The sequence below is a fragment of the Hyperoodon ampullatus genome, assembly GCF_949752795.1.
Source record: "Hyperoodon ampullatus genome assembly, chromosome: 16".
NCBI classification, from domain to species: Eukaryota; Metazoa; Chordata; class Mammalia; order Artiodactyla; family Ziphiidae; genus Hyperoodon; species Hyperoodon ampullatus.
Genome location: NC_136929.1, coordinates 56,813,447 through 56,832,295, shown reverse-complemented (window position 1 = coordinate 56,832,295; position 18,849 = coordinate 56,813,447). Strand labels below are relative to the sequence as shown.

General features: G+C 49.7%; 1 protein-coding gene across 1 annotated transcript in view; it reads left to right on the top strand.

The window, feature by feature from the left end:
* The window catches only part of ERICH6B (glutamate rich 6B), a gene marked incomplete at both ends in the record, with an annotated part of 53,967 nt that extends 36,960 nt beyond the window's left edge, over positions 1 to 17,007 (top strand). Inside the window, 4 exons of the mRNA XM_079721621.1 lie at positions 8,262 to 8,347; positions 8,499 to 8,651; positions 15,826 to 16,051; positions 16,699 to 17,007. Of these exons, the coding sequence (XP_079577747.1) occupies positions 8,262 to 8,347; positions 8,499 to 8,651; positions 15,826 to 16,051; positions 16,699 to 17,007 (774 nt within the window). The remainder of the gene's footprint in view (positions 1 to 8,261; positions 8,348 to 8,498; positions 8,652 to 15,825; positions 16,052 to 16,698) is intronic.
* Positions 17,008 to 18,849: the final 1,842 nt, after the last annotated feature.

The following is an 18,849-nucleotide window of genomic DNA, read 5'->3' as shown; positions in this document are numbered from 1 at the left end:
CAGTGGTTGGGGGTCCACCTGCTGATGCAGGGGACACGGGTTCGTGCCCCGGTCTGGGAAGATCCCACATGCCGCGGAGCGGCTGGGCCCGTGAGCCATGGCCGCTGGGCCTGCACGTCCGGAGCCTGTGCTCTGCAACGGGAGAGGCCATAGCAGTGAGAGGCCTGTGAACCGCAAAAAAAAAAAAAAAAAAAAAGAGCCCCTTTACCAGATACTGAAGGCATTTGAGGTCCAGCTGTTAAGATGTGCCAATCATGGAGGTTGCCAGTTTTTTGGGGTCTAATCAAAACAAGTTTGAGCCAAGAGCCTAAGCCATCAGGCTACTTAATTCAGAAACTCAAAACCACCATATGGAACATCTTTCAGACAACCAGATCCAACTAACGTAGAAACAGCAGCAATACCCACGGCAGACACACCTAATCAATCATGGTGCTTTTTCTTGCTGAGCCAGGACACAGCCCCAGATTCCCTCTCAAGGAAGAGCTCCTGTCCCCATACCAGTGTAGGCCCCTGACCTAACTCCTATGGAATAACTGCTGCGGGCCAGTTATCGGATTCAAATTAATCTTCAAAACCATGTGAAGTTGGGTAAAGAAACTTAGGCCAAGAGAATAAGTGACATCCCTGAGATCACACAGCCATTGTGTGGGCGTGAACCACACTCAGGCCCAAGACCCCTCAGGTCAGACCCAGGGCTCATCCCCATGACATGTTCAATGAGCAACAAAAGGCAAGCGTGTCTGGGGAAGTAAAGGGCCTTTTAAGCCTGAGTCTCATGTCCCCACTGGAGTTAGATGGCAGGCAGAAGAAGGAATTACCACCTTCAGTTTCTAGAGAGGGCAGGCCTGCCTCCCACCAAGATTCACACAATGGGGTACCCCCAAACAAGGAGGGGGTTTCAGATGTTCAACAGCCAGAAACACAACAAATGCCTGTTGTTATGTTATTTCTGTTCCCTTTGGGCCAAAGACACCTGTGTCTTTCATTCCTTGGCAAGGCACACAGTAGGCACTCAATAAGTGTTTTTTCAATGGATGCAGGTGTGCATGAGTTTTTGCTCCTTTTGGGAAATGAAGGTCTTTCAGGATACTCTACGTACGTCACATGCCCCGGGTAGGACTTCTAACTGGAGAGTGAAATTTGACATGACCAGATTCCCCATTTGTGCCTCACCATCACCCCTGCCCACTCCCTGCTCCTCTGAACACCTGAGGCCTACAAGGTTTGAGCTTTTTATGCAGAAAAGCAACACATTTCTAATTGATAAGAGGCATCCCCTCCGCGTTCAGCTTGTAGCCAGTCCCAAAGAAATCCCCCAGCCTCCTCTGAGATACAAAGTCATTTACTTCCAGGATCCAGACCACTATCTGACACCCCAGGCACACAGCCCCACGTCTCTGAACTCTCCGATTTCCAAGCCAAGGCTGGCGTCGCAGGCACATGACCTGCAGGCACACAGGTCCTCACACTTAGGGCCCTGCGCTTGCTTTTAATACTCTGCTGTCGCTGTCTTGAAATCCTTAACAATTTTAGAACAAGGATCCCTGCATTTTCATTTTGCACGGAGACCCTCAGATCATGTAGCCTCTCCTACTCAGAGACAGCTCGCCTGGTGAAAAGAAGTGGGCGACCACTACACAGCTCGTGTCCTGAGCCACCAGAATCCAAAGCTCCCCGTGTGGAGGACACAGGTCTGTTGCCCTTCTGTGGGGCAGCGGGCTCCGTGCAGCATCATTTCAGAGTAACCTGATGGGTCTCTGCAGGCAGCATGATCCCACTTTAAGAAAACGGAGGCTCAGAAAGGCAGCCCAAAGCCTCCCCGCTAATAAAGACAGAGCTGGATAAACAGCACAAACCAGAAAATCCAAGACTTGAGCATTCTGACAGGAGAAAAACATGAGCACATCCATGTCCTCTTTTATCATTACAGTTCAGAAATGCTTTATATTAATTTCTAATTGATACTCAGGAACAGCAGCTGGGCTCACATCAGCTTCTTCCCCTGGACAAATCCTTTCCACTCTGGAAGCAGGCACTGGAGGAGGAGTCCTCGGAGAGGAGACTGGGGCCCGCCTTCCACGCTTCTCACAAAGGTCTTTTATTGACTCTGCCCCTGCTCGCCTCTCTCTCACTTTCCTGAGGAAAAGCTCCCCCTGTGAGCTCTAGTGAGCGGCCCCTTTAGTTCCTCAGGTGCGCACAGGTGTGGTTCTCCTTCCCCACCCCCCACCTCCCCATCCTCACTGACACCACCTCAGACACCTTCATCTCCCTAGTGTCCCTGACTCCCATCCTCTCCTTTCTCAGTCCTTTCTTCATATTGTTTCCAGCAAAATCTTTTAAAAACTCTTCACTGGCCCTCCATGGCCTCCAGGAAAATTCCACATTCCCCATGTGGCTTAGAAGGCCCTCACTTTTTCCTCTCCAGACACACTGGCTTTTTGGTTATTCATCAGGGCCAGGCATCCCTGCCACAGGGCCTTTGGACGTGCTGTCCTCTGCCTAGAGCACTCTTCATTCCAATATCCTTGTGATTTGCTCCCTCACTTTATTCAGGTCTCTGCTTAAATGTCACCTTCTCAGAAACAGTTTCCTTGGCTACCTTTTACAAACCAGTGCACACGCTTGCACGCGCACACACACACATCATTTTCCATCCTTCTCACTTGCTTAATGTTTCTTCAGGGCACTCCTAGCCACTGGCACGTGAAGTTTTTATCTGTTCGCTTGTTTAACACCATCTCCCCTACTAGAACAGGCAGCAGGGAATGTGGCATCCCCGATACCTAGGACAGTTTCTGGCACACGAGTACACAACAGATATTTACTGAGTGAGTGAATAAAGGAATGCTCTAGCCCTGCCTGCCTCTCCTGAGTCGCCTGTCATCACTAAGCCGGTCCCAGATTAGCCTTCAACCATGTCATGCTTACGCTAGGAATTCTGCCTGGCATACTAGAGAAAACTTCCACCAGGAGTGTCCTCGACCGCCAGGCCTGTATACGGTCCCTGTGAGCTCTCGTGGCACCCTCTGTGTTAGTTCGCAACCTCGGGGTTCCCCGGGTGAAATTCGAAATTAGCCCCCGTAAGCAGAGGGCAAGGCGAGACCGAAGAAAGAGGCAGCCCGCTCCAGATTGGTAGGTGGCAGGTTTAACAAGCAAGAGAACTTAACGTGGCGACGCTTGTCTTGGACGGCGCAAGACTTGCAGATTTCCACCCCCGCCCACGAGAACCTTAAAGTTTAGATGGAGGCCTTACCTGGCTTCAGGCACGTATCCCTCCAGATGGGCTCAACAGCACACTGCTCGCAAAGCGGCGTCGTTGAAACGGGCTCGCACTGTGGGGCCCATGGGCAGAACGTACATTCCAAGGACGGGGAGGGGGTGGGGAGCCTTCCATTGACCCGGCCAGCTCGCTGGTCAAGAGACGGTCACATTCTCTCCGAGACCTCCTCCAACACTGTGTTGGCCCCAGTGGTGGGACAACCAACCTCTCTTAACTGACCTCCCCCAAACCTAGTTGCCGAGGGAACCGGGCCCTCTTCCGGGGAAGAGCGTCCTGGCTGATACCGGCCGCGCCGGAAGCTCCTCCTACCGCTGCGCCCCCTGGTGGTCGGACACCCGCCAAGGGTCCCTGGGAGCGGGGATGGTTCTCCGGTGGTCCTTACGGGTTTACTCCCCAAATTCAATTGTTATAAAAATGGACCAAAATGAAGATAAAAAGAAACTTGCTGTTGCTGTGAAAACTAAGTGCAATGCTTTTAAGATGACTCAATAAGAAAATAGCTTTTAAAAAAACTGCTTTGAACAAGATGTGGACCAAACATACACAGAAGCTTGGGGCATATACAGAAAATTTTTTTAAGTCTACAGTTCTGCACTCAGACTATGTAGAAATTGCCAAAACTGAAAGTTATAGATAATAAATTATGAATGGGGTTTAAGCAAAAATGACCACAGAGCCTTGCACTTAAAAATGATATGTTAGTACACATTTCTCTTTTAAGTTAAAACAAGCATGTTTAAGGCATGTTTCCTTTTTTTTAATGATTCCCCACTTTAGCCTATTTTTTTCCCATTAACAGAATCAGCAGCCACACTTATTACTGGCATGTGGCTGGTGTGTCACCCCTCATATCCCCAAGTCTGGACCGAGTGGTCTTCACGGTGGTGTCTGGCATCTGGCACTAAGCTGGCCCATCATAGGCCCCTAATAAATGTCTGCTGAATGAATGAATGAAAAAAATAAGAGAGCTTGGGGGAATATGGCCAATATCCCAAATCCTCAAGCTCTCTTTGGTGGCCTAAGAGAAACAGATCTAAGTTTTCTTTCTCTTTTCTACCAAAGACTTATTTAACCAAAGGGCTACAGAGACTACTTTCACATTCCACTTATGTGACCTACCACCACAAGATGAGGAGTCTGAGAAAGAAGTAGTCAAACAATCTCGTCATCTTGTTCGCCGTAAGAAGACGTTAGAAATACACACAGACTGGATAAAGAGCAAGATTAAGGTAAGTGTGGCAGCTGGCGTTTGCACTTTGCACAGGGCTTTTTTTTTTTTTTTTTTTTTGGCCCAGGTAAGACATATACACACACCATCAGGGAGCTGTCAGGACCAATACACAACATGAATACAAACAAGAAAAATATGCCCCATGTACAGAGGCAACCTGATGTATGGGTTATCACAGACTGACTAGGACTTGTACTAGGGGTCGTTGAGACTCTTCTCCTTGTAGGGCCTACGTTAAGCAATTGGGTGGGGTTGGGAGTAAAGGAAAGGAAATATATATTATAATATATAGGTCCCTCCCCTAACAAATTTAAAATCTATATCGAAAAGCAATCACATAGGCTCTTGCCTGGTGGTGCAGTGGTTAAGAATCTGCCTGCCAATGCAGGGGTCACAGGTTTGAGCCCTGGTCTGGGAAGATCCCACATGCCGTGGAGCAACTAAGCCTGTGTGCCTGCGTGCCACAACTACTGAAGCCCACGCTCCTAGAGCCCCATTCCCCACCCTGTCCTGCCCTGGAGCTTTTGTTCCTGGAGCATCTGTCTCCTAACCAATTTTAAATGTCCTTCCTGCAGCCAGGGGGAAGGTTCTCCCCCAAGATCTCTAAGCAAAGGAGCCTGCCTAACCCACCATTCACGTAGGCTGCCCAAAAGGCCCATGAGGAGTGGGACATTTGGTTGTTTTTTGTTTTTACAAATGGGCGATAAATTCCAAGTAGTTTGCTGAGGCAGGTAGCACTGTTTATAAGTGTGTGCTGGTGTTCAGGCAAAATCCAGCCCAGCCAGCATCTCCACAGCAGTCAGGGAGAGACTGCAGACAGACAGGAGCCAGGGAGAGCTCAGGGGCAGACAGAGAGACAGTAGTGGGGAGAACTCACAGACAGATGGCAGCTGTCTCATAGCTCAGGGTCCTGCCTATAAGACACTGTTTTCCCTCTAGTAGAACTGAAGGAAGGCCAGAGATGTAGTCTCTTCTCTATTAACTTTTAGCTCTTAACCTCATACTCTGTCCCCAAGCCAATAGTGATGAGATTTGGGCTTTTAGATGTGCTATTTGTGATATATTTCCCAGTGAGAGAAAATGTGACAACTCTACCTCTGTGTCAGAGATTTTTCTTTGCCCATGGGGTCCTTATCATTAGGAAAATGTCATTCCATGACAAGTGAATTTGACAAGAAGGAAGTGTCTTGAGGAATTCTGGCTTTCAGGTGGCTTTTGAAAATAAGACCTAAAATACAAAATCCTCTCCCGTGAACATCACCTAGAAGCTTCTTACGAGCTCTCGATAAGGAAGAAACCAATCACGGATGTCCTTATAAAGCACTTTTTTTTAGGTTTAAAAAAGAGAGAGAGAGAGAGCAGTGATTTGCAGAGTAAATGTACCAGGTGGCTGGGAGCTTAATGGCTAGCGGCAGTGTGTTTCCATGGGGGCGGGGGGAAGGGATGGGAGGCAGACTGTGGGCTGGATAGCCTTGTGTAAGTCAGGTAGCCTCTCTTAAACAGGGATTAATGACAGTGTCTCCTCCATTGGGTCACTGTGTCATGGAAGTAAAGTGCTGAGCACAGTGCTGGCTAGGGACAAGAGTCAGTTCCAGGATCATCATCATCACCTCACAGAGAGATTCCTGGGCATTTAAAGGCCACACCCTGCAGAGCCCATGGCAGCTCCTCCTCAACCAGCTGCCCCTCTTTCTTTCATTGTCTCAGATTTTGGCATCCTGCTGTGAGCTCTCTTGAACAAAGGATTCTTCAACTGCTAAAAATAAGAGCTGGAAAACCACTGACCTGACATCTAGTTAGAGTAACACGGGACACAAGATGACTTCAAAAGGCGTCCTGGGCTTCCCTGGTGGCGCCAGTGGTTGAGAGTCCGCCTGCCGATGTAGGGGACACGGGTTCGTGCCCCGGTCCGGGAAGATCCCACAGGCCGCGGAGTGGCTGGGCCCGTGAGCCATGGCCGCTGGGCCTGCACGTCCGGAACCTGTGCTCCGCAACGGGAGAGGCCACAGCAGTGAGAGGCCTGCATACCACAAGACAAACAAACAAACAAACAAGCAAAATAACCTCACGTTATCTCTGTTACAGAATTTGTCAGCAAGGAAGATAACTTAAGGTGATGGTTAGCAATTTAAACAAAATTGTTAAGAACAAATAAATAGAGATAAGATACAAGTTTATAAATGAAGTTTAAAAAAAAAAAAAGGCGTCCTGCTACAAACACCTGGGAAATTTAGACAAAACGTAAAAAGCATCCTTTGAAACGCAGAGTGTATAAGAAAGTGCAGGAGGTAATACCAGAAATAGAAACTGGAAAACGAGAAGAGAGAGAGCGAGAAGAGTGTGGGTGAGGTGGGTGTGTCCTGGTGGAGGGGAGGGGTGGGAAGCAGGAGAAGAACTGTCCTCATAACCCAAGGGCTTGGGTTTTAATGCCTGATGGGGACACCGAGGGAGTTGGAGGACAGGCATCCTTCTCAAGCACAAGTGAAACAGCTACAATAAGTGACGACACACTCGGCCACAAAACAAGTCACAGAAAACACTAAAGAGCTGATACCATATAGACTCTGCTCTCTTAACCCTGTGGGTTTTAATTGGTAATAATAATAACATAGCCAAAAGCAACTTGTACATGTGCACATTTTAAAACTCTCTTGAAAATAACCTGTGTGTCAAAGAAGAAATCATATCGAAAATTTGAAAGGAGTCAGAATGAAATGAAAGGTAAATATCTACACTTAGAAAAAAGAGCTAAAACAGTATTTTGAGAGAAATGTTATAGCTTTAAATGCTTATATTAAAGAAGAGGAGGAAGAGGATTGTGAAGAAGAAGAAAGATGGAAATTGATGACTTCAATGTTCAAGGAATTAGTAGAAAAATAGACTAATATAGAAAACCCACAGAAAGAAGACGTGTGTAGAAAATAATGATAGGAACAGAAATTGATACACTAGAAAGCAAAGAAATAGAATAAGCAAACCAAAAGGTTGGCTCTTTAAAAAGACTAGTAAAACAGGCAAATCTCCAGGCAAGGTTAATCCAGAAAAACAAAAAAGAAAAGGTATAAATACTATAAAGAATGAAGACAAAGACATGACTAAGAGACAGTAGAGTTTTTTTAAAACATTATATCGGGACTTCCCTGGTGGCACAGTGGTTAAGAATCCGCCTGCCAATGCAGGGGACACGGGTTCGAGCCCTGGTCCGGGAAGATCCCATATGCCACAGAGCAACTAAGCCCGTGCGCCACAACTACTGAGCCTGCGATCTAAAGCCCGCAAGCCACGACTACTGAGCCCACGTGCTGCAGCTACTGAAGCCCATGCGCCTAGAGCCTGTGCTCCACAACAAGAAGCCACCGCAGTGAGAAGCCTGCGCACCGCAACGAAGAGTAGCCCCCGCTCACTGCAACTAGAGAAAGCCTGCATGCAGCAACAAAGACCCAACACAGCCAAAAATAAATAATTAATAAATTTAAAAAAATAAAATAAAATCTGCACACACATGCACAGAGCGATCCATCTCAGCCTGCTTGTCACATAGACAGGTAAACCGAGGCCCTGAGAAGATTCCCACCTGGAATCCCCAGCAAGTTGGTGGTGGTTATGGGTGGGGGAGTGATGGGTGGGTGGCATGCGGGAATCAGAGAGTAAGTAGACTGATCTCAAGCCTTCTAGTGACAACACCATGCTCTGATTAGGGACAATCAGCCCCTGCGAACTTTTCACAGGCTTGTCTCTTCTTCCTAGGTACATCAAGGTGATGGAAAAATCATTCTCTACCCCAGTGAGATTGTCTTCCAAATTCTCTTTCCTGATGGATCAGGCCAGATACAGTATCCACTGGAGCACAGGGACACACATGATGCCTGAGAAGTCTGTGGTTCGAGGCCGGGGCATGGGTTTTACTGGGGCCTGCGTCCTCCGCAGGGCTCTGCCCTCTCCAGGGGACCCCAAGAGACTACTTGTGCCTTAACCATCTCCCAGTTATCCATCAGGACACCTGGCTCTGCTCATCCTCAGTATAGAAGAGGAAAAGTTCACATACATCATTCTGGAAGACAGTGAAAATATGTGTGTCCGGGCCCTTATCAACAACTCTGGCCATGCCACCTTCTATGATGAAAATGGAAACATCTGGTAAGCTTGGGTCATGAGTCTCAAACACCCCTCCCCGAGGAGAAGCAGTGTGATTAAGGTTTTGATTCCCAGTTGCACAGCTGTCCTCTCTCTGGGTAAGCCTCTCTTTCTGTCTCTCATTCACTTATGAATTCACTCATCTGACTCACACATGGGGAGATGGGTATCATGATGGGCCAGTAAGACAGGTCCCTGACCTCAGATGGCACACTATCCTTTTTGCACCATTGCTTCCCCGCCAGGAAATAGCAATCACAGACTCAAAGCTGGAGTAAGGTGGGACCCCTTTTGGTTTCAGCTCTCTATATCATTTAAGAATCAAACTTCATGAGAATTACCTTAGAAAGACCCAGTGACCCTCTGTTCCAGGTGCCTCGAAGAGGAGGGTATGGTGAGTGCTTTGGAGGGGCTTGTATTGTATTTTAAAAATATAACTTCTAAATATTTCATTGTAACTAACTTAGTTGTTATGTTCCCATTTCTGGTAATGGTGGGAAACCTCATCTTACCAATTCGAGGTAATTCAGTAGCTTCAGAATTTTTCTCCACCTCTTTGGTGTAAGAACTCTGTCTTTTCAGGATTTCTCCCTTGCCTTTTGCTCTAATTGGTCATGGAGTGGGAAATGCATATTGTCTTGAACCAACTTTATACTTCTTGATAGTCAAAGCCAATTTTTTTTTAATTCCAATATAAGATTTTCATTCTCCAGGCCTTGGTTTTTAAGAATATTTTCTCTGCTATGAGGTTTTCAACACCATTTCCTAGTTGACTACTTTGTTCTCAGGGGTATCTGCCCTTCCTGGAGGGCACTTTGTATAGAAATTGATGTCTGAAATACTACAAAGCTACAGTAATCAAAACAGTGTGGTACTGGCACATAAGCAGACATATGGATCAATGGAACAGAACAGAGAGCCCAGAAACAAACCCACACACCTATGGTCAATTAATCTTCAACAAAGGAGGCAAGAATATACAATGGAGAAAAGACAGTCTTTTCAGCAAGTGGTGTTGGGAAAGCTGGACAGCCTCATGTAAATCAATGAAGTTAGAACACACCTTCACACCATACACAAAAATAAACTCAAAATGGCTTAAAGACCTATATATAAGACATGACACCACAAAACTCCTAGAAGAGAACATAGGCAAAACATTCTCTGACATAAATCATAGCAATATTTTCTTAGATCAGTCTCCCAAGGCAAAAGAAATAAAAGCCAAAATAAACAAATGGGACCTAATCAAACTTATAAGCCTTTGCACAGCAAAGGAAACGATAAACAAAATGAAATGACAGCCTACAGACTGGGAGAAAATACTTGCAAATGATGCAGCCGACAAGGGCTTAATATCTAAAATATACAAACAGCTCATACAACTCAATATCAAAAAAATAAACAACCCAATCAAAAGAAGACTTAAATAGACATTTCTCTAAAGAAGACATGCAGATGGCCAATAGATACATGAAAAGATGCTCGACATCACTAATTATTAGAGAAATGCAAATCAAAACTACAATGGGGTATCACCTCACACCAATCAGAATGGCCATCATTAAAAAACCTACAAACAGTAAATGCTGGAGAGGGTGTGGAGAAAAGGGAACCCTCCTGCACTGTTGGTGGGAATGTACACTGGTGCAGCCACTATAGAGAACAGTATGGAGGTTCCTTAAAAAACTAAAAATAGAGCTACCGTATGACTCAGCAATCTCACTCCTGGACATATATCTGGAAAAGACGAAAACTCTAATCCAAAAAGAAATATGTACCCCAATGTTCATAGCAGCACTGTTTACAATAGCCAAGACATGGAAGCAAACCAAGTGCCCATCAACAGATGAATGGATAAAGAAGATGTGGCATATTTATACAATGGAATATTACTCAGACATAGAAAAGAATGAAATAATTTCATCTGCAGCAACATGGATGGACCTAGAGATTATCATACCAAGTGAAGTAAGTCAGAGAAAGACAAATATTCTATGATATCACTTATATATGGAATCTAAAAAATAATAAAAATGAATTTATTTACAAGACAGGAACAGACAAAAAAAAAAAAACTTATGGTTACCAAAGGGGAAAGGGTAGGGGAGGGACAAATCAGGAGTACTGTATTAACAGATACACACCACTATATATAAAATAGAGAAACAACGAAGACCTACTGTATAGCACAGGGAACTATATTCAGTATCTTGTAATAACCTATAATGGAAAAGAATCTGAAAATATACATACAAAATGGAATCACTTTGCTATACACCTGAAACTAACACAATATTGTAAATCAACTCTATGTCAATAAAAAAAATTTTTTTTTAAAGAAGGAAATTGATGTCTAAAAAGGGGAAGAAAGTGCTGGATACAGGAAGCATCTGGGAGTGGGGACCAGAAACTCAGTCAATTATCTCCAACAGCATCTGCTACATACAATAGGGCCTTTTCTCCCTAATGACACTTAAATTTTATGGCCACAAGAGACCTAGGGAAAATCTACTTTCATATTCTTGTTGAGGAAACTTAGGTGCAGAGAAAATGATGCGTCGTTCACCCCAAGCCATACGTAAAATCACAGGCGAGCAGTTTTATGGAATTTTGACTCAGCCTGAAGTAAAGCATTCTTTTAAATTATCAAATAAAGTTTGCGAGACAAACAACATCTTATGCCAGCGCATCAAAACCCAAGGGGAGGGGCTTTCCTGGTGGCGCAGTGGTTAGGAATCTGCCTGCCAATGCAGGGGACACGGGTTCGAGTCCTGGTCTGGGAAGGTCCCACATGCCGCGGAGCAACTAAGCCTGTGCGCCACAGCTACTGAAGCCTGTGCTCCAGAGCCTGTGCTCTGCAACAAGAGAAGCCACCGCAATGAGAAGCCCCCACTCGCCGCAACTAGAGAAAGCCGGCACACAGCAACGAAAGACGTAACGCAGCCAAAAAGTAAATAAAATCTGTTAAAAAAAAAAAAAAAAAAAGACCCAAGGGGAAGGATGGTGCTCAGAGGTGGGGAATGGCTGTCCCCCGCCTCGAGACTCTGATTCTGTAGGTCTGGGGCGGGGCCTGGAGATCTGCATTCTTTAAAAGCTTCCCAGGGGATTGTAGGGGTTGGCTGGTGCTGGAGCCCAGGCCGGTGTGCCCACCCGTCTCCCAGGGCTGTGGCACCCACTCGGGGGTGTAAGATAAAGACAGGGGACTCCGAGGCAATACATCCCGTCCCCTCCAGGGGCCGGCTGCTGTGTGACACCACAGACCGTTCCTGGGACTCCAGGAAAGCCTCAACTCCATGAGGAAATGGGCCCAGAGGTCCTGTCCTGGGGGAGAGCAGTGACCAGTGGTTCAACCTCTCTTCCTCTGGGCAGCCCAGCTTCCAGGCCCAGGCACTCGCCTCGTGGTCCCCTCCTGGCCCAGGAGCCCCTAACTTCTCATCTCCCGTCTCTTTCCTTGGGACCTGCAGACCTCTTGCCTTGGAAGTTTTTCGGAGACTGTGTTGACCACTTCACAGCTCCTGATTCTCCAGAGTGGGGGACATACCTCCCTTTCTAACCCTGGACTCCTCCTTCACGGGGAAACTGGGCCGCTTACAACCAAGAGGCTGTGGGATGTTGAAGGAGAATCGGTTCTGCTCAGAGTGGGCCCCGAAAATCTAAGCAAGGGGCCCGGGCAGCATCCTGCCCCCAGGGCCACAGGCCAGGGCCCGGGCCCCCGAGGCCCTCCGCTCTCACCCGCCGCCCGTCAGGGGCCCCCATGGCAGGAGAGCCTCCACAGACGTGTCACTGTTGCTTTCTCTTGCCCTTCCTTCTTGCTGCTGGCCGAGCGGGCTGAGTGGGAGAGGAGAAGCGCTCCCACCCCGGCTTCCCCGGCAGGGCCCGGCCGCTCTGCGCACAGGCCGGGAGGCCCCAGGCGGGCCCTGCGCGCTCAGCTGTAAGCAGTTCATTGCCAAGGCTTTCGTACTGCCTCTCCCAAGGGCAGCTGCATCTTCTCTCTCTGGGTGAAGCTCTCATCTCATTTGACTTCAACCAAAGTGGCGCCACGGATGGCATTTCAGGCATCAGAGACCTGGATGGGAGAGGGACTGTCCCTGTGTAAAGCCTCACACCCATCACCCCTGAAAGTTCACACCACGGGGCAGGGCGCCCCAAGCTGCTTCCGCCCGCGGGGGTGGCGGCACCCGAGAAGACTGCTGCCACCGCAGAGGGACTCGGCCCCTGACGGCCTTCACGGTCAGAACTGCAGGCCCCTCGTCACTGGGAGAGAGATCCTGTGGCAAAGGCCCTCCAAGCCGTTTGGGAACATTCAGCGGCTGCACCAGGGCCCCGCCCACCCTCGTCACTGCCGGGAATCCCACGGCTCCCCTGGTCCAGCCCCGCCTCCGCTCCTCCTTTGCATCACAGACCCTGGGAAGGATGGAGCACCAAGCTGACTGGAGGACTGAATACTTCCTGGGTCTTTTTTTTTTTTTTTCCGATACGCGGGCCTCTCACTGTTGTGGCCTCTCCCGTTGCGGAGCACAGGCTCCGGACGCGCAGGCCCAGCGGCCATGGCTCACGGGCCCAGCCCCTCCGCGGCATGTGGGATCCTCCCGGACCGGGGCACGAACCCGTGTCCCCTGCATCGGCAGGCGGACTCTCAACCACTGCGCCACCAGCGAAGCCCTTGGGTCATTTTTTGATTCCATCTCCTCAGGGAAGGCAGAAGGCACGGCTGAAGTTTGCCGGCTGTGTGGAAACTAAGCATCACCTCCACCCTCCAGGCCCAGGCTTGAGGAACCGCAGACCAGGCCTCCCTCCAGAGCTCAGGATCCCCACACACAGCAAGGGCCCCAGACCTGCCTAAACTCGGGGTCCCTGGTGGTGGGTCCCGCCAGCTCCACAGTTTGGGTCTTTACACCCCCTGAGAAGAAGCCTTCAATTTCACACCATTTCTGGGTGTTCTAGACCCCAATTTCTTGAGGGAGCCTTAGCCCAGAACTGGATACCTCCAGGCTGAGACAGATCCTAACCCTGGGAAATGGGGAGGGCCTCATGCAAAAATTCTGATGGGAGCCATTTAAAGGGTTAGAAGCTAGCGGGGATCCGCTCCCCTGCAGAGTGGAAGAAGACTCCTCTTTGCCCTCCTCTCCATCAATGATAATAAGGAGATCCTAATGTTCAACAACTTACTGCTTTGTACAGGCACTTAATCCTCACAAATATCCTATGAGTAAAGCGCTGTTATTATCTGCATTTTACTGAGGCACAGAGAGGTTAAGTAACTGGCCCAAGGTCACACAGCTTGCCAGTGGCAGAGCCAGGCTATGAACCTAGAAATTCTGGCTCCAGAGCCCAGGTTTTTAATTCATTACATGCATCACAGCCTCTTGTCTAGGTAAAGAGGGATGTGGTTGGACGGGCTGGGCCCCATGGTGAAGGGACTTAATAGTTTGCACTCGGCTCGATGGGCAGTGGGAAGCAACAGGAGGACCTGGCGGTGGGGAGTGACCAGAAGAAGTTCTCCTTATTGGAAGTGAACAAGGCGGCCGTTAGCAGGCCCGAGCCGGCCTCTCCCTCCCAGCGTCCCACAAGGCCCCTGAACACCCCAGACGAGGCCTGTCAGGTGGTCTGAGTAATCCGGGCTCCCCCAAACCCTGCCTTCTCCTGACTAACCCAGGTCCCAGACTCTCTTCCCTTCTGCACTTGGCTCCCGAGAGAAGTTGCTGCCCATCAGCACCAATTCTCAAGACGGCCCTGGCGGGATTCAAAAAGAAGAAGCCAGGGCTTCCCTGGTGGCACAGTCGTTGACAGTCCGCCTGCCGATGCAGGGGACATGGGTTCGTGCCCCGGTCCGGGAAGATCCCACATGCCACGGAGTGGCTGGGCCCGTGAGCCGTGGCCACTAAGCCTGCGCGTCCGGAGCCTGTGCTCCGCAACAGGAGAGGCCACAGCAGTGAGAGGCCCGCGTACCGCAAAAAAAAAAAAAAAAAAAAAAAAAAAAGCAGAAGCCAGGGCAGAGGGGTAGGGTGGGCTTGAAATGCCAGGAAAGGACGCTCAAAGGAGAGCAGGGCCTGGGCTGGAAGAGGGAGGAGCCCACCACCCCTCACTCACCCACAGCCGTTTCCGCCGGCGCCAGGTGCAGTGCAGGGCAGGGTCCACCCGGGAGCCAGACAGAGGTGGACCCTTCCCTCCGGACCACAAGTTACATTTCCATTTTAGTGGGACGGACGGATGATAAGCAAGCCCAGTCGATTCTCATTATTTGAGATAGTTCTGTTCTATAAGGTCTGCAGAACATGAACTAGCAAACCCTGAACCATCGCTCCCAGGAGAAAGATGCAAATGCACACATTTCAGAGAGTCACAAACACGCACAGAGCACTGAAGGATTTGAGTTGCCTGATGTGCACATTCCCAGCTGCTTTGCCTTCTTAATTCAGCTCTTGAGGAGGGAGCCAGAGGATGGAGCCAGGAGGAGCAGGGCACATGGTGCCAGTATGTTTCCAGTATGTTTCCAGTATGTTTCCAGTATGTTTCTAGTATGTTTCCAGTATGTTTCTATTATGTTTCCAGTATGTTTCTAGTATGTTTCCAGTATGGTTCTAGTATGGTTCTAGCATGTTTCTAGTATGTTTCTAGTATGGTTCAGTATTCGCTAACTCTGTGTTTGAGGCAACTTTACAGAACCCAACTACACCAAATAATGAGAATCAATGTGTATTAGTGAATTATAGGAAGGAAATTAACAAAGAGATGGAGATAGTCATATAGGGACTCAGGGGGGCTTCAGGAAAGGCCTCTCTGAGGAGGTGACATTTAAGCTGGGGCTTAAAGCATAAGCAGGAGGCAACCATGCCGAGCAGGGTGGGGAGCCCTCTCCAGGCAGAGGGAACAGCACGGCAAAGACATGAGGAGTTCAAGAGCGTGCGTGACCCTGGAACTGAAAGGAGCAATTGGGTGTGAGGGGCCAGGGGCACCAGAGGAGACTGAACATGGACAGGCCAGGGCCTAAGGGCTGCGCCTAGATGGGTTCACCCCCTTGTTGGCATTTCTCCCACCTGCCAAGGCCCCAGGTTGGGGGGAAAGAGCAAGGGTGGGAGGCGAGGAAGGAGGGGTGGGCTTGCACCCCTGGGAGAGGCCGTGACCTCGGCCCCGGGGCCCAGTGCTGTGGCCGCCTGATGCCTTCTTGGTCTAGGTTGAACCTGAGCCCAAACCTGGGATACTACTTCGCCAGAGACAAGTACCAGAAGGCCTGGAACTGGTGCGACCTGAACCTCCACATCCATGCACCCCCCGTCCAGCCCATCTCCTTGAAAATCAACCAGTACATCAAGGTGCAAATAAGGAGCCAGGATAAGATCATCTTCCGCTTCATCCACAAAAAGAAGCACATTTGCTTAAACCTAGGCACCAAGTACAAGGTAAGGTCTCAACTCCCCACGTCTTCTGCCAGGTGGGGAACTACCTGCACACAAGCCACTGCTGGCTTGAACTGGTCCATGCCCAGGCCTCCAGGCCATGTTCTTCAACCCTCCAACCCCTAGGGAAACGAGGCCCCCTCCCCTGACCCGATGCTTGACCATATACAAAGCAATCATTTAACTTCCGAACACTTACCATTTAACATGAGATTCGGAGCTCAGGAAACTGACATTCTCATCCCAGCAAGACCCAGACACGCTCCAAGGGAGCCCCAGATGGATGTGGGGCTCATAGGCAGACACCGTGAGGGCCTCACTCTCCTGCTGTGCTAGGGAATCCAAGGGGAGAAGCTGGACACCCCCAGGAGGGCACAGCCTTTGGAAGGCAGATCACACCACGGCCCAGCAGCTGGCCACCCTTTGGTTTGGGGTCAGGTTGGGATGTGGCCATGGGCACAGGCCAAGTAAGTGTCTTGGGGAAGCAGCAGCAAGGTTGCTGGTGGTAGGGCTGGGTTCACAGATTTGCCCTGGAGAATGACGTTTCCAGGGAAGACTCGGTCATGGCCACAGGGTCCTAATCCTGACGCGGGGTGAGCTTGGTGCCCAGGTAGCATTGATCCTCACAAGCCGCCTATGAATTCCCACAGTACATCACCCCGGTGGTGCTGAGCAAAATGAAGAAGAAAGCGGTCCTGGAGATGGAATTCAGTTCAACGGCTCGGAAGATCCAGATCCTTCTGGGAAAAATGAGGAAGATCCTGAGTATACTGACCATATCTGATTTGGAATGCTTCATACAGGGCATCAAGGTCTTGCCAACAAGACACTATGAGTTGCAGGAGGAACTCTCACCTTCCAAGCTGCGGCAGTCACCAAACTGTGCTGCTTCGGCACGTGCTGAATGTTTCGGGGAGGTGGAGGTGTCCGAAGCCCCGAGGAAACCCCCAAAGCTCTAGTTCATACCTTGTGAGAGCTGGTTTGTAATTTGGGACCTATCACAGCTCCTTGATTTGGAGGAAAAAAAAAAAAAAGTTTTTCAGGGGCAGAGAGGGGCTGACAGAGTCTGTGGCTGGGCACAGAATAGACTTAATCATGCGCCCTGCCAGCATTAGAAGCAAATTGTTTCAGTAGACAATACATGTCAACACCTGTCCCGCTTGCTTCTAACTGATCACATGAATGCAGATGTTCTTTTGTGAATTTCCCATGCTTGGGTTGACTCAGGACACAGACTATCTCAAAGCCTAGCTCTGCCCACTGTTGGCTGTGTGACCTTGGGCAAGTAGCTCTCTGCCTCAGTTTCCTCATCTGTAAAATGGGTCTAGAAATAGTAGCTTCACAAACACCCCCTCTTCCACCCCCGCCAAGACAGAGGGACGCCCAGTCAGCAAAGCAGCACCAGCCTGCAGCCAGTCCCCCAAACCAGGAGCCCGAAAGGACCCACACTTAAACTCTCTTCAATAGCTGGGCCCCTTTTGGTCACTGGTTACAGTCACCAACTCAAATAGGTAAAGCAAAATGGGAAACGTATAATCTGGATGGAAGATGCAATGGGTCTCAGAAAGGACTGGCACGTGGGAGGGCTCCAGGAGCCAGGAGGACTTTCGTTCTCAGCTCTGCGACACTGGTCTTGTTCCAAAGACGTGTTTTCTATGCATCTCAGTTCACATGGCTTTGTCTCCTGGTCTTTCTCAAAAGATTCCAGTGGTCTCTATTGGCCTGGCTTGATCAGGAGGCCACCCTTGGTGTGATCCAGTAAGGGAGGGTGGGGTTATGTCTTGTCTCCTAGTCGATGTCAAGCATGGAGAGGGGCAGTAGTTTCTAGAAAAGGGGGACTCAGGAGCTGGGCAATCCCCGATAGCGTGCCTTTTATATGTCCCTGGGACACTGCAAACTTCCCAGGATGGCCTCAACTGCAGCCTGAACCAAAAGAGTATAGGAAACACCTCCTTCCCGGCTCAGCCTAGCAATTAGCCAGCGGATCCCGGCTGTGAACAGACAGCCCAGCCCCACCTTCGCGGGCCCGCTCTCCGGCCGATCCCACACTGCCCTCACCAAAGTCCCGTCCTCACCCCAAATCCCGACAACTGCGCACCTGGGGTGGGACCAGGGTGGTCAGGCTGGCAGTAGCGGGGTGTTGCACGGTCACTTCCCCTGTGTGACTATCACACCTTGTCGGCAAGTAGCATCATCAGCTAAAACAACAGGTACTTTGTTGCCCGGTAGTGACCGCTGGGGAGCAGACCGTCACAGGCCACACAGTGCTTGGGTTGACTCAGGACACAGCCATTCTAGGGACCTTGTTAGTTTACACCTCCGCTGGTGTGGGCAGAGGTCCCTTCTCTTACCAGGCCCTGGAGACAAGAAGCTCCGGAGTTGCGTCTCGCAGCAAACAAATCCTCCCGAGCCTGTGTGCATCTCAGAGCCCCAACGTTCCTCCCACGTGCGCCCGGGAAGCAGACAGCCCTGGTGGGAGTCTTGGTGCCACCACCCGCTAGCTGTGCGACCTTGGCCACGGCAGTGAGCCCCTCTGCGACTCTGTTTCCTCATCTGGAACAGGAGGGCAATCACCAACACACCTCGCAGAGTTATAGTGAAAATGAAAGCAGGTGGCGTCAGTGAAGCGCTCAGCGTGGCGCTTCACAGATGTGGACACTTTATTATCATCCGCCAGTGCCTCTCCCTGGTCTTTCTCCTTCCACAAAACCTGAAGACATGACTCACCCCATTAACACAGAGATTGTCAGCAGGTGGCCTCGCAGAGGCATTGTGCTTGGTCAGCTCCCTGTTTTAAATAT